The following is a 12445-nucleotide window of genomic DNA, read 5'->3' on the forward strand; positions in this document are numbered from 1 at the left end:
CCTGCACTACACAACTTTCACTGCCTATTTTACTTGCCTTTCCCCGAGTTTTTCCCTTTTTCTGATTGGCATAGGGAAAAAAAAACAGATCTGTATAATATTATCTCAGATCCCTTGCACTACATTTGTTCTTCCAAAAAAAAACGAGAGTTCTGCCATATGTACAAAGAAAGAGCTTTATAATATCCCAGACCCAAATGTTGACCAAAATAAACTAGTAAGTAGTAACTAGTAAGAGGTGAATAAACATGTCACGCAGGGAAAACAAACTGAGCTTTCCAGAGTGTAGCATTTCTCGATTCTACATGCAAACAAATCAAGAATGACACCTGCATAGCATCTACCACATAAACAGGGTAAATTCCAGCGCTCAAGAACAACCAACACAACCGAACAAAGACCACCATTAGGTTTACTGGGTTGCTGTTATTACTGCGAACGAAATATTTACTTAAGGCCAAACACCACAGCAGTTAATCCTCAGAAACTTGGCCTAAGAGTCAGGAAATGAGTCCAGGATCAGCTGACTGCTGACCCAAATTGACACATACTACAAAGAAAAGAAGCCATTCCACAGATATAGCTTGAAATGACAATAACGGAAAGCCCTAGTTTAGAGCAAACTCAGATCTGTCAACGCACAATGTAGCCACTGCAACACCCTGTAGAGAGAACAGTATCTGTTAAAGAAAACACTGCTATCATGGAATGAAACGGAACGGCCGAACAGGGAGCATTGTTTTCATGGTGTAATTCAAAGCGTGATTGTACAGGAAACACCCTCTTACCTCAGGTCAAGGATCAGCACTGCAATATTTACATGGTGTCCAGTGGCCACAAAGCTTGTTACCTACCTACAAAGACACTAGATGAGGCTACTAGCATGGCAAAGCAATATTGAGATTGAGAGAGGGAGGGGGTTCACCTTCTATACAGAGCTTTGATATCCTGGCGGATTGCTTTAGTGTCCAATAGTTCGTCCCCAGAGTCATCAATATCAACTTGACCAAGCTTGAAGTCTTCCGTAGTACAGTGCTCACTCCATTCAAACCACAGCTTCGGTATGACTTCTTTCTTGAATGCTGTCTCATGGACCTTTTCCTCGTCAGAATCGGCAGCTACAAGTCTGTATACAAACACCTTCTTCTGCTGTCCAGGCCTGAATGCACGCCCAATCGCTTGACGGGTGACAGATGGGTTCAGGTGTACATCTAGAATGACAACTCTCGATGCACCAACGAGGGAGATGCCTTCTCCACATGCCTTGATAGAACCAAACAGAACTTTTGCATCGGCAGAGTTGTTAAAATGGTCCACTGCCACTTCTCTGTCTTCTTGACTAGTATCACCAGAGATCATAAAAATCTCTTTCCCCACATGCCAGCCCTTCATCTTAACCAGCAGCCTTTCAAAAAATTTCATGGGAAGGATATACTGACTGAAAGCAAGTACTTTCTCTCCTGCAGAATTAGCAAGTGACAGGATATTCATGAAAAAATTGGCCTTCACACCATCTTTCACATTGATAGAATCCAGCAGACTATCAACTAAATCATCTCTCAAGATGTTAGCCCTGTTCTCAGCATTAACCTCTGAAAGTTGTGAAAGACAAGGATGAATGTACAATGCACTCCCTACTGCACTTCTTTTGAATCTGTCATGAGTTTCCAACTTGTTGCGAATAATGTCTTTCTGCTTGGGTGTGAGCTTCAAAAACACGCTGAAGTCTACTAAGCCAGGCAGTTCGTCTAAGATATCACCCCTGTAATAGTGAAGCACATCCTTTGTTAGTTCTCTAAGACCTCTAATAACATGTGCTTTTCTCTTGAAGTTTTCATCATTCAACAAGGTTCCTTCAACTGCCTCAGTGAATGCGCCATCAGCAAACCCTTTTGAACCTCTACCACATATTTCGACTTGACTCATTATACGTCTGGCAACAGGGCGGGATGATTCCATCCTGAGAAACTTCGGGCGAACAAGATTCAAGATATTGAACACCTCCTCAACGTGATTCTGGAAAAGTGTACCTGAAAGAACCACTTTGCGTGGTGTTTCCACTCTATTTAGCGATTCTAGTACATCAGTCTCCCGATTCCTAGGTGTATGACCCTCGTCAAGTATCAGAAGGTTGGGAACCTTAAGCAGCCTGTCCCGACATGCAGCTGTGACGTTGCTGCCCCCATCATCAGTGACGATTGTGGCGAACTGCTTGTATCCAAGAAACAGTATACTCATCTTGTCTTCCCAAGATTTGAGGATTTGCAACTGTTCTACTCTTTTTTCAGCCTTAACAGAGTAGAAATCATACAATGGTATATCCTGCACTTGCCATCTTTGAATTTCTTTCTTCCATGTACCTAGTATCCCTTTGGGCAGCACAACAAGGGGCCTTGCAGATGGATACCTTGCCATGAAGCTCTGAATGAAGCTTATAAGCATAAATGTTTTCCCTGAACCTGGGGCATGAGCAAGGATGCAACCTCCAGGCTTGTCTCCAATCAAATTCTTAACCAAAAAGTTGAAACCTTCCAACTGATGTGGTTTCATTGTCTGAGCATGTCTAGGATGAATAGCAACATCTGCGATTATGAAATCTTCAGACAGTTTAACAGTACCACAGTCTATCTCATCAGCATCCTTTGAATGTCCTCCATAGATATTCGTTTTCCTCCTTGAAGCCTGAAAAAAAAGCAGTCGTGAAAATCACTCGCTTTCTCCAATTCTATTCAGACTTTACACGCATGAAGTTTGAACTTCATGATAATAATATAAAACTGAAGTTACTTTATGAAGTTGCCAAACAGTTGCTCCTGAGCCAATACTAGCATGTTGTATATTATGTCATAACTCATGTACATCTTGACAGTAAAGCCATAACATCGACGAAAGGACAGCCACTATATCATACACAGTAACAACCATTACCCAAACAAGAGACAAAGGGTAAAATATCCCTGATTGCTAAAGAGTAAACAGTAATAACCAGATCAAAGAGATAATAGCAAAACACCCCCCCTTAAGTTAGCAAGTTATTCAGGGGAGAAAAATAAAAAACACAAGCCCTCCTGTAGTCTCAGGCTTCCAGCAAAATGCCCTAATTTCAAGGTTAATCTGCAAGCAAACATTTATTTAAAAAACACTGAGTTAAATCCCAATAGTTTTCTATTGTTTGATATTAGTTGGCACTGCCGACGATGATGGTTTTGATATTCTCGATAATTTATATTCACAAGCTTTCCATGTGCATACAAGGTGAGGATAACCAAATTATCAAGGCAGACTATAGAACTTGTGCATATCAAGTAGAATAGGAAGATAAGCTAACAAAGTGTTCAAAAGTTAAAACTGTAAAGAGTATGTGAACGAGTATGGAACTAGTGCATATCACATGAAATGAGCAGATAGGCTAACAGCACAGGTGTTCAAAACTTGAAACTATAAGGTGCATGAAGTAGAACTTAAGAATTAAAACTAACTACCAAACATTTTGCCAAAAAAAAGAACACCCCAACTCAGTGACTGTGCTTAGAATTTTCACATGGCAAAAACTACATGCTTGTATAAAAATACTTTATTGCAAAACGAACTAGAGCTGGAAAATCCTCATATATCTTAAAGAAATTACAAACCTTTTTCCACTGATAATCAATTATTGAATCAGCTCTTCTCACAATCATACCACACACACGGCACACATGGCCCAAATCTTCATGAATCCGAATGTCATGATTGCAGTCGATGTCCTCCATCTTTCCATCATCTTCCTTTTCATTTGCTGCCTCATCAACTTCGTCAAGCTGGACCAATAAATATAACCAAATCACAAACAGTACAAACTGGTGACCAACAATTGAACTGAACAGTAAGGAATGCATTTTTCAACACTTTAGCTAATGAATCTCAGTGCATTATTTAAACACTTAGCTCTTGTATAATGAGATACCCCCTTTTCTTGGGAATTATCATTTCACAATACAAGTCACAATTGTAAACAAGGTGTAGTCGTTGTTACGGTCGTCCATGAAAATTACCACAATACCAACAGCCAAAAAGTTCTTGGGATCTTTTGTTTACTTGCAGTTACACATGGTTGACTTGACCTTACATTGAAAAATCGAGTGTATTTCTTGCCAGCAAGCAGGCAAAATATGATGTATTAGCAAGAAAATGCTCCAAAGAGATCAGTGTTCAGTCTTCAAAAAAAGATGATACAACATGTACTCACAAGCAGAACTAGCATTCAACTAGGGGAAAAAAATTAAAGATGTTCATGTGGTGCTGCAATATAAATCAAATTCTGTGGTTGACACTCATACCTTTGTGCTTTCAACAGCCAATGCAAAATCTTTCCAATAATCCTCAAGACCATCACTTTCGTTTTTATGTTTATCTTCTTCCTCTATAGCCATGTCAGGTTCAGGTTCCGGTGATGTAGCAGGTTGTTGTAAATCCAATGACAAATCAGCTGCTGCTAGACCTGTGTCACCTTTTCTTCTTTGTTTAGGGACAAATGAGTCGAGCATCAGCAAACTGAGGTCTGATCTCCTTCGCTTTTTCTCTGTAGGAAGTGAAAGGAACATTTGTGTTTCTGCTCTCTTCTCCGCTATGCTAGCAGCCTAGAATGAGAAACACGAGCTCAGAGTTGGAATGCAGAGTCTTTCATCATGGTACACATATAGTAGAATAAGCACAACAACAAAGATTTATAGAAGTTAATATTAGTTTTTTTTCTCTAACACGTAGGAGAGCTGCACATCATTATCTTAAAAAAAAGGGCGTATCCAGTGCAGAGAGCTCCCGCTCTGTGCGGGGTCTAGGGAAGGGTGTCAGTGGCAAGCCTTACCCTCGCCTGTGCAATGCGAGGAGACCGCGACTCGAACCCGGGACCTTCCGGTCACATGCGGTAAGACTCTACCGCTTGCACCAGGCCCGCCCTTCTGCACATCATTATCTTATTTAGTAAAAAAGATAATATTAGTTTAACAAACTGGAATTGGAAGGTCATACCACAAGATCTTGCATTCGCTGCTCCTCAGGCCTTTTCTGCAACACAACTCTCTCAAACTGAATAGATGGTTGCCAACTGGTTTGCAAAGGAAACTGATTCACTAAAGCAGAACCTTGACCATATGGAACAATCTGCGAAGCAGAACCTTGACCATATGGAACAATCTGCGTGTTCTTGTCTCCATAAGCATGCATAGTTTCAAATGCTTGGCTCTTATTAGACGCCATCCTTTCTGTGATATTACTAGCCACTTCAGATGTTCTGAGTTCTTTGTTCACCCCAGATGCCAACTTATTGTATTTTGAACCGTTTCCATCCTCATCATCTGAATCAAGAACTATTATGTCACCCTTTTCTTTTTGTTCAGTTGGCTCCATGATTTTGCCAGCTAGCACAGAATTTCCAGAGGCACTTTCCAGACCAGCAAGGAAGTTGACCAATTGAAGCTTGCGGTGACGAATGTTGTCCCAATCCTTCTTCATACTACCAAATACCAAATTGGGGCTCCTATTTGCATCAGGAAGTGCATGACCACCGGAATACATTGCAGCTATGGGTGTAAATACATGGCCACTGCGCTCAGAAGGCTTCCTCTGCCTGCTGTAATATATGCCTACAAATACAGGAAGTTGGTCACATATCAGTATCACAGGAGTATTTGTTTTTCCATACACACAAACACACACAATAGGGGACAACCCCTCCGGTTTCCTCAGAGAAAAACACATCATGTTATAGGAGAGAAAGGTCAAGAAAAACTATTGAATACGCGAGTAGTGATTGTGCTGATCATTTTCTATGACAAGCATCATCAATCTAAATGAAAGGGGATGAATAAGAATTAAACAGATTTCTTCAACCCTACAACATGGGGCATGAAAGGGGAGGAATAAGAATCCAACCTTGCCCTGCATTCTAGCATCGATGGCCTCGATTCCTGATGATGACTACATACATACATACAGAAACCGATAGGACCATAAAAACTCTGCACCCACAACAGCATATTGGCACGGACGAACCGCTTCCAGATGAAACCGAGATGAGAAACGGATTCTTGGTCGCGGCGGAGCCAGGGTTTTCTAACACCGGGTATTCCCGAGACAGAGACCTCGAATTAATCGATCTACGCTTCTGCATTTGCCAAAGCTCCACGATCTAGACCCCCCAAAAAAATTTCGAACACATATTGGTACTGATCAACATCGTGCTAAACGGCATAATGGCATATTGGCATACAGAAAGCGATGGAATAAAAAAAATCTGCAACCACAACGGCATATTGGCAATTTGGCATGGACGAACCGCTTCTAGATCGCGCGAATCGGTGGCGGAGCCAGGGTTTTTCTAATACGGTATTCCCGCGAAAAAAAAAAACTCGAATCAATCGATTGATGCTTCTGCATTTGCCAAAGCTCTACGATCCAGAGAAAAAAAAAATCGATTGGGGGTACCGATCAGCATCGGGGTAAACATACCTTCCCGTCCTCCCGGTGACTGAGACATCGTGAGTTGATGCGTCTCGCTTGCCTGCGTCTTACAGTTGCGGGAGGCTTCCGGGGGGCTCAGAGGTCGCGCGGGCGCACCGGCAGCCAGGAGAAGTCGTCGCTATCGCTACCCGCCATGGCGATTAGGGTTCAATCGATTCGAGGATTGGGGATTTTAGGAGGAAATGACGAGGAGACACAGCAGAGAGAGTGAGTGCAGATGCTTGAAAAGAAAATGGCGAGGAAATAACAAGGCGCAGAGAGCGAGCATACCGTACCTCGTGACTCGTGCGTCGCGTCGCGTCCTCGTGTGACCCTGCGCGCATCAGGTGAAGGGACAAGGTGCCATCTGGGCCGAAGAATCTGGGCCATGAAGGCACTGGGCAGCTGCGCGCTATGGGCCGCGGATGGTGCTCAAGGAGAGGGCAGGGGCGCGAGGCTGGGCTGAGGGAGGCGGCTGGGCCTCGCGGGCCAAGGGCAGAAACAGGCCGGAAACAAGGAAGAAAATGGAGGAAAGGAAAAAGGTTTTTCTTTTAAAATAGATTTTTAACTATTTTCCCAGACTATTTAAATTCGAAAACTCCAAAACTTTTATAACTTATTTTTAAATACACTTTTAAAACATATTTCAACTATTTGGTCCTTTGAAAATATATTTTTAAAACCTTTTAAAAATATATTTAGAGAAATAGTTTAAAATAGCACTTTTGGAATATATTTTAAACTCTATCTTGAAAACCCATTTTATAAATCTTGTTTCAAGTGATCATTTTCAAACTATTTTTCAATCAATTTTATTTGACTTTTGTTTTCAAGCCAAAACAAAATATTTTTAAACATTTTTCAAACTAAAGTTTGTAACAAATTTGACCTTGTTTTTGTTACATGTCTTTAAAGTATTTTAAAATTTTAATCCCTTTTCTAAACATGGTTTAAATCATATTTAAAATAGAATTTTTAAAATTTTGCAATTCAATATTTAACTTATTTTTTGAACTAGTTTTTGAAATAAAGTTTTGAAGCTTTATTTTTAAAAAAAATAACGCAAAACTATTCATGGCTTAATCGAATTTTAGAAATCTATTTTTTCACACAATAAAATAAGTACAAAGGCATGAATGCAAACAAACAAATTACATTGACTTGTAAAACTTCTATAAACCATATTTTCACTCTTTGAATTGTCAACAGACTAAATAAATCTTGGAAATTTTATTATATCACTAATTTCATTTTTTTATTCACAACCTACAATGGAAAATTTGGGATGTGCCTATACGGAGGTGAGCAGTGGCAGGGGCAGAGTGTTCATCGGCGTGGAGTGGGTGGCGATGGTAGGGGCACAGCACGGACTAGTCAGCCATAGTCCACAACGACCCAGAGAGAGAGAGAGAAAGAGAGAGAGAGGAGGGTAGTTGACATGTGAGACCCATATATCAGTATGCCACATTCTATTAAGCATGGGTCTAGACCCGTTTGGAGTTCCTTATATGCCATCAAAACATATACTTATATCCCTTTTATGCCATCAAAAAATATAGTTTCCCTTCAATACCATAGTTTTTTTCCTCTGCTTATATACTAGGGTCTATATTTCTTATACAGAACAATGTACCATCGATAAGATATATACTCAAATGACTGATGCCCATCAGCCGATGGCCCATATATTATTTTAGAGACTTTTCCCTGTGTGCCATTATAAAAGATCGTAATCCCCTGTGTGTCCTTGAAAAAATTCAGCGGTCTTCAGTGCCACTACTCCAACTTTTTCGTGTCATCCATGCCACTTCCGTCAGTTTGGGCTCTAACGCCGTTAAACTGTAGGTGTGAAAAGACAAAAATGCCCTTAAGTTCAAATATGTTATTAATTTTTTTGAGCATCTTAACGACTTCAAATGAAAAAACTCAAAACTAGAAAGTTGTAGATCTCGTCGAGATCTATAATTTTCATATAATTTTTTTTCATTTAATTTCGCAAAAAAATATAATTTGATATGATTAATATATCTTAGAAAAATCATATTATTTTTTTGCAAAATTAAATGAAAAAAAAAATTATATGAAAATTATAGATCTCGACGAGATCTATAATTTTCTAGTTTTGAGTTTTTTCATTTGAAGTCGTTAAGATGCTCAAAAAAATTAATAACATATTTGAACTTAAGGGCATTTTCGTCTTTTCACACCTGCAGTTTAACGGCGTTAGAGCCCAAACTGACGGAAGTGGCATGGATGACACGAAAAAGTTGGAGTAGTGGCGCTGAAGACCGCTGAATTTTTTCAGGGACACACAGGGGATTACGATCTTTTATAATGGCACACAGGGAAAAGTCTCATTATTTTATATATGCTTCCTTCGGCCCACCTGTTGAATGTGTGGTCTAGTTATCCAACGAATTGGATTATCCAATCCACATATTTTACTTGTTAACAAATAGGGTAGAGCTCATTCCTAGGAATTATCTAACCCACACATAATAATTTATTGCTTCTTTTAACCAAAAGGTGGAGCATTGGACTGTATATATCATCTTGTTTCATATTCATTGTTCCATCCAAAATATTTTTGGGTAATAACTACAACTTTTTTTTTAAGTTGCGGACAGCAGGCGGAGGAGTTGAATAAAATCTTTTCCTCTCCTCATTGGGACCGTTCGATCGTTAGCAATTCTCATCAGTGATAAACATACTAGGCTGAATCCAACCCACATATTTTACTTGTTAACAAATAGGGTAGAGCTCATTCCTAGGAATTATCTAACCCACACATAATAATTTATTGCTTCTTTTAACCAAAAGGTGGAGCATTGGACTGTATATATCATCTTGTTTCATATTCATTGTTCCATCCAAAATATTTTTAGGTAATAACTACAACTTTTTTTAAAGTTGCGGACAACAGGCGGAGGAGTTGAATAAAATCTTTTCCTCTCCTCATTGGGACCGTTCGTTAGCAATTCTCATCAGTGATAAACATACTAGGCCGATTCGCGCGCTTCGCTGCGCGCACTAGGGAGGGACGAGAAAAGATTGAGCAACACCAAACAGTGATCGAAGCCCGGAAAAGCAAGGAAAAAGAAAAAAGGAAAAAAAGAACAGGGGCATAGCCCCGAGAAGAAAAAAAAAGAAAGGAAAAGGCGAAAAAGTGAAAAAACGAAAAAAAAAGTGAACAGTAGCAGAAGGGCTGAGGAGGCAGGGATTCCTGGGTGGTTAAAGGAAGTGTGTGTGTGTGTGTATATACACACACACGTCCAATCATCAGCAGGCGGAGGAGTTGAATATATACATACTACGATATTCTATTAGTTATAGTACCCAAAATATAAGATGTTTTGATATTTTTAGATTCATAGCTTTTACTATGTGTATCTAGATATAACATGTATCAAGGTGCGTAGCAAAACCTATAAATATAGAAAAGCCAAAACGTTTTATAATTTGGAATGAATGGAGTATTAATTATGTACATGGCATTATATTTACACCATGTGAAGGCTTACAAACTAGGTCGTCATATATATGCATGGTGATGCATGCCACACATGTGTGCACGACTCTATCTCATCCAAATCATCACATATATATAGACACGTCACACACACACACACACGCATGCAGTAGTAGTACACACGCGCGCTCTATCTCTCACGAAGAAGAGAGAGAGCTTTATTACGGTCCGATGGATGCATATAGATCCTTGGTTCTACAATACGTGGATAGTAATCTGTATATATGCTTCCCATAGCAGTTTTGGTTGGTGCTTGTCTTCATCGTCGTCGTCGTCGATGACTGGCCGCCGTCGCCGACGATGCCGACGCCATGATCAGAATAGGAACGCCGTCGGCGCGAACGCTGGCATGGACGACGCGCTCTCAAGGTGCCTGTGCAAGCAAGCATGCATCGTGTTCTCATATTAGATCGAGTCATCGACAGAGAAAAAGGGAGAAATAGCGTAGAGAAACCCATAGAAAATGGTCGCCTTGAGGAAATCAAGGATCCAAGGCGATGAATCTCCATCATATGTTGTGTCCGACGATGCAACTGCCGATATTTTTTCATCGATTCAGATGCGTTTTGGACGGGTGAACATTGGATACTGCGGCTTATCCAATATTTTAGAGAAGAGATATGGACTGCACTCTGGCTTCGACCGTTCGACAAGAATCTGTTCATCTAGAGCATATATGGACTGCATCCAGAAAAACCACTAGGGAGAAGACGGTGAAAGAATCTGGATATAATATTATACCTTATTTGTTTTAGATTTTTTTTTCATGTACTATGCTGAATTTTAATATATATAATTCCCTCCTTCCTTTGGGGAAAAAAACTCACAGGAAATGGTATAGTGACATATTTACCTGTATTCATCGCTGCGCGCGCGGGGCAGCACCCGGGCGACGTCCCAGGACGCCGCCTTCCTGGCGAGACAGGCCCTCGCCGGCCCGCCGCCGGCGGCGGCCTTGGCCGCGTCGGTGCTGTACTCCTCGTAGATGTCCCCAAGCGAGGGGCGCCACTGCGCGGCACCCACGGCGGACCTGTTGGCAATCCTCCTCCGGCGCCTCCTCGCGGCGGTGGCGGCGTCTCCGGCAGCAGCGGCGTGGTCCTCGGGCGGCGCGTCGTCGACGGGTCCAGCACGGCAGCCAAAGGGCACGAACGACAGGAGCCTCATCAGCTTCCTGCGCACGCTCCCCTCTATTTTGGCCCCCGGCCCGCCCTCCGGTGCTCTCTCTCTCTTGGCTCTCTTTCTTGTTCTATATCTCTCGTTCCTGGCCAGTTTTTCTCTCTCTCTCTAACGCTGCGGCGGCGGCGGCGAGACCTCGTCGGCGCCTACTGATCGGCCGGAGGAACGAATGAATGCCAACCGGCAATGAGTGGCTAGCAGAGAGCTGACTAGCTGAGCGACGAGCGAGCCGAGCGGCTGTGTGTGAGGGGATTTCACGTGATCAGGTGCTGCTTTATAGAGTTCTCCAAGGGGGTTAAGATGACTGAAATGCCCTCTGATCCTGTGGGGCCGTCGGGGTCAATTTTGGGATCGTGAAATCTTGAGTGGCTACAATGAAAACGACGGACATGGATGGCATGCAGGGCAGGGCAAGGTAATACATTTTTTAGGGAAACTAAACTATATTTATGCGCGTGAATATATAATATCTGTAGGTGCTTCGCTTTCCTAAATCGTGTGACGCCAACAGTGTTACACGTCGACCGTGGGCTCATGGCATGGGCGTTGGGTGGGACTGTGTATGCGTTAGATGTGGAAGTCGACTACATCTATAAGAGCATCTCTAACAATAGGGACTTCAAAAAGGAGTCCTTATTTAAAAAAAAAACTTATAATTCAATATGGTACCAACTCAAATCCCTAGCTTATAGAGGCTCCTAATTTTTTTCGTTAGTATCATCCTTCGGGATGCGTAGGGAAGCTTCCTACTTCCTACGAAAATTTTCCCTACACTAGCTCTCTCCCACGTTTTTTTTGTGCCGACTCTCTTCCACGCTGTCACCAAGTCAAAGCTCACACCTTCCCGTCAAGGTCCTCCTCCCTAGCGAGCCCCTCATCCCCCAGCCTTGCTCCTCTCAGCGAGCCCCTCACCTCGCTAGGGATTTTTTTTATTTTTAACATATTTTTAAACTATTTTTAAAACTGATACTGTTTATTTTTTTTTTCAAAACTAACACTTTTGGACGCGCCTGTTTGCACAGCGCGGCTAATTCACGCTGTCGCGCCATGCATGGAGGCGCGGCAGGGGCAGTCAACGGTTGCGGCGACCGCTGACGTGGCGGGCCTGCCGCGCCACCCGTCGCGGCGCGGCAGGCCTGCTGCGCCACGCATCACGACGCGGTAGCCCCTTATACCCGGCCTCGCTTCCCTTTCTCTCTCTGTCTCACTTGGCCACCACCATGCCATGCCGCGCCACGCTCGTCGCGCCAAGCCAAGCGC

At 42.2% G+C, this 12445-nt stretch overlaps 2 protein-coding genes across 5 annotated transcripts; both read right to left on the reverse strand.

The window, feature by feature from the left end:
- Positions 1-391: 391 nt before the first annotated feature.
- Positions 392-6924, reverse strand: LOC136476546 (protein CHROMATIN REMODELING 35-like). Of its 3 annotated transcripts, none has more exons than XM_066474423.1 (7): positions 6490-6924; positions 5011-5624; positions 4320-4619; positions 3633-3800; positions 926-2682; positions 789-850; positions 392-662 (listed from the first exon to the last, which is right to left on the reverse strand). In XM_066474423.1, the coding sequence occupies exons 1-6, from the start codon at positions 6515-6517 to the stop codon at positions 847-849; spliced, it is 2871 nt and encodes a 956-aa protein (XP_066330520.1). In that variant the 5' UTR covers positions 6518-6924; the 3' UTR covers positions 392-662; positions 789-846. The 3 variants fall into 3 exon arrangements, with proteins under 3 accessions (XP_066330520.1, XP_066330519.1, XP_066330521.1); XM_066474422.1 differs by having other exon boundaries at positions 789-854; positions 6490-6923; XM_066474424.1 differs by lacking the exons at positions 392-662; positions 789-850 and having other exon boundaries at positions 876-2682.
- Positions 6925-9930: 3006 nt separating this feature from the next.
- Positions 9931-11437, reverse strand: LOC136476547 (uncharacterized). 2 transcript variants are annotated; one of them, XM_066474426.1, is made up of 2 exons: positions 10863-11437; positions 9931-10382 (listed from the first exon to the last, which is right to left on the reverse strand). In XM_066474426.1, exons 1-2 carry the CDS (start codon positions 11171-11173, stop codon positions 10325-10327), a joined length of 369 nt encoding a protein of 122 aa, XP_066330523.1. In that variant the 5' UTR covers positions 11174-11437; the 3' UTR covers positions 9931-10324. The 2 variants fall into 2 exon arrangements, with proteins under 2 accessions (XP_066330523.1, XP_066330524.1); XM_066474427.1 differs by having other exon boundaries at positions 9931-10690.
- Between the last annotated feature and the right edge of the window lie 1008 nt (positions 11438-12445).

Source organism: Miscanthus floridulus, chromosome 8, assembly GCF_019320115.1.
Source record: "Miscanthus floridulus cultivar M001 chromosome 8, ASM1932011v1, whole genome shotgun sequence".
Taxonomy (NCBI): Eukaryota; Viridiplantae; Streptophyta; class Magnoliopsida; order Poales; family Poaceae; genus Miscanthus; species Miscanthus floridulus.

What these genes read in the sequence shown, in the direction of transcription:
- LOC136476546 (XM_066474423.1), bottom strand. Translation starts at nt 6,517, where the DNA reads ATGTCTCAGTCACCGGGAGGACGGGAAG. An exon ending in GTCACCGGGAGGACGGGAAG is followed by an intron (nt 5,625 to 6,489) that starts GTATGTTTACCC and finishes CTGTATTTGTAG; the next exon opens with GCATATATTACAGCAGGCAG. An exon ending in TGGCTGTTGAAAGCACAAAG is followed by an intron (nt 3,801 to 4,319) that starts GTATGAGTGTCA and finishes TTATTGGTCCAG; the next exon opens with CTTGACGAAGTTGATGAGGC.
- LOC136476547 (XM_066474426.1), bottom strand. Translation starts at nt 11,173, where the DNA reads ATGAGGCTCCTGTCGTTCGTGCCCTTTGGCTGCCGTGCTGGACCCGTC. An exon ending in GCGCGCAGCGATGAATACAG is followed by an intron (nt 10,383 to 10,862) that starts GTAAATATGTCA and finishes TTGCTTGCACAG; the next exon opens with GCACCTTGAGAGCGCGTCGT.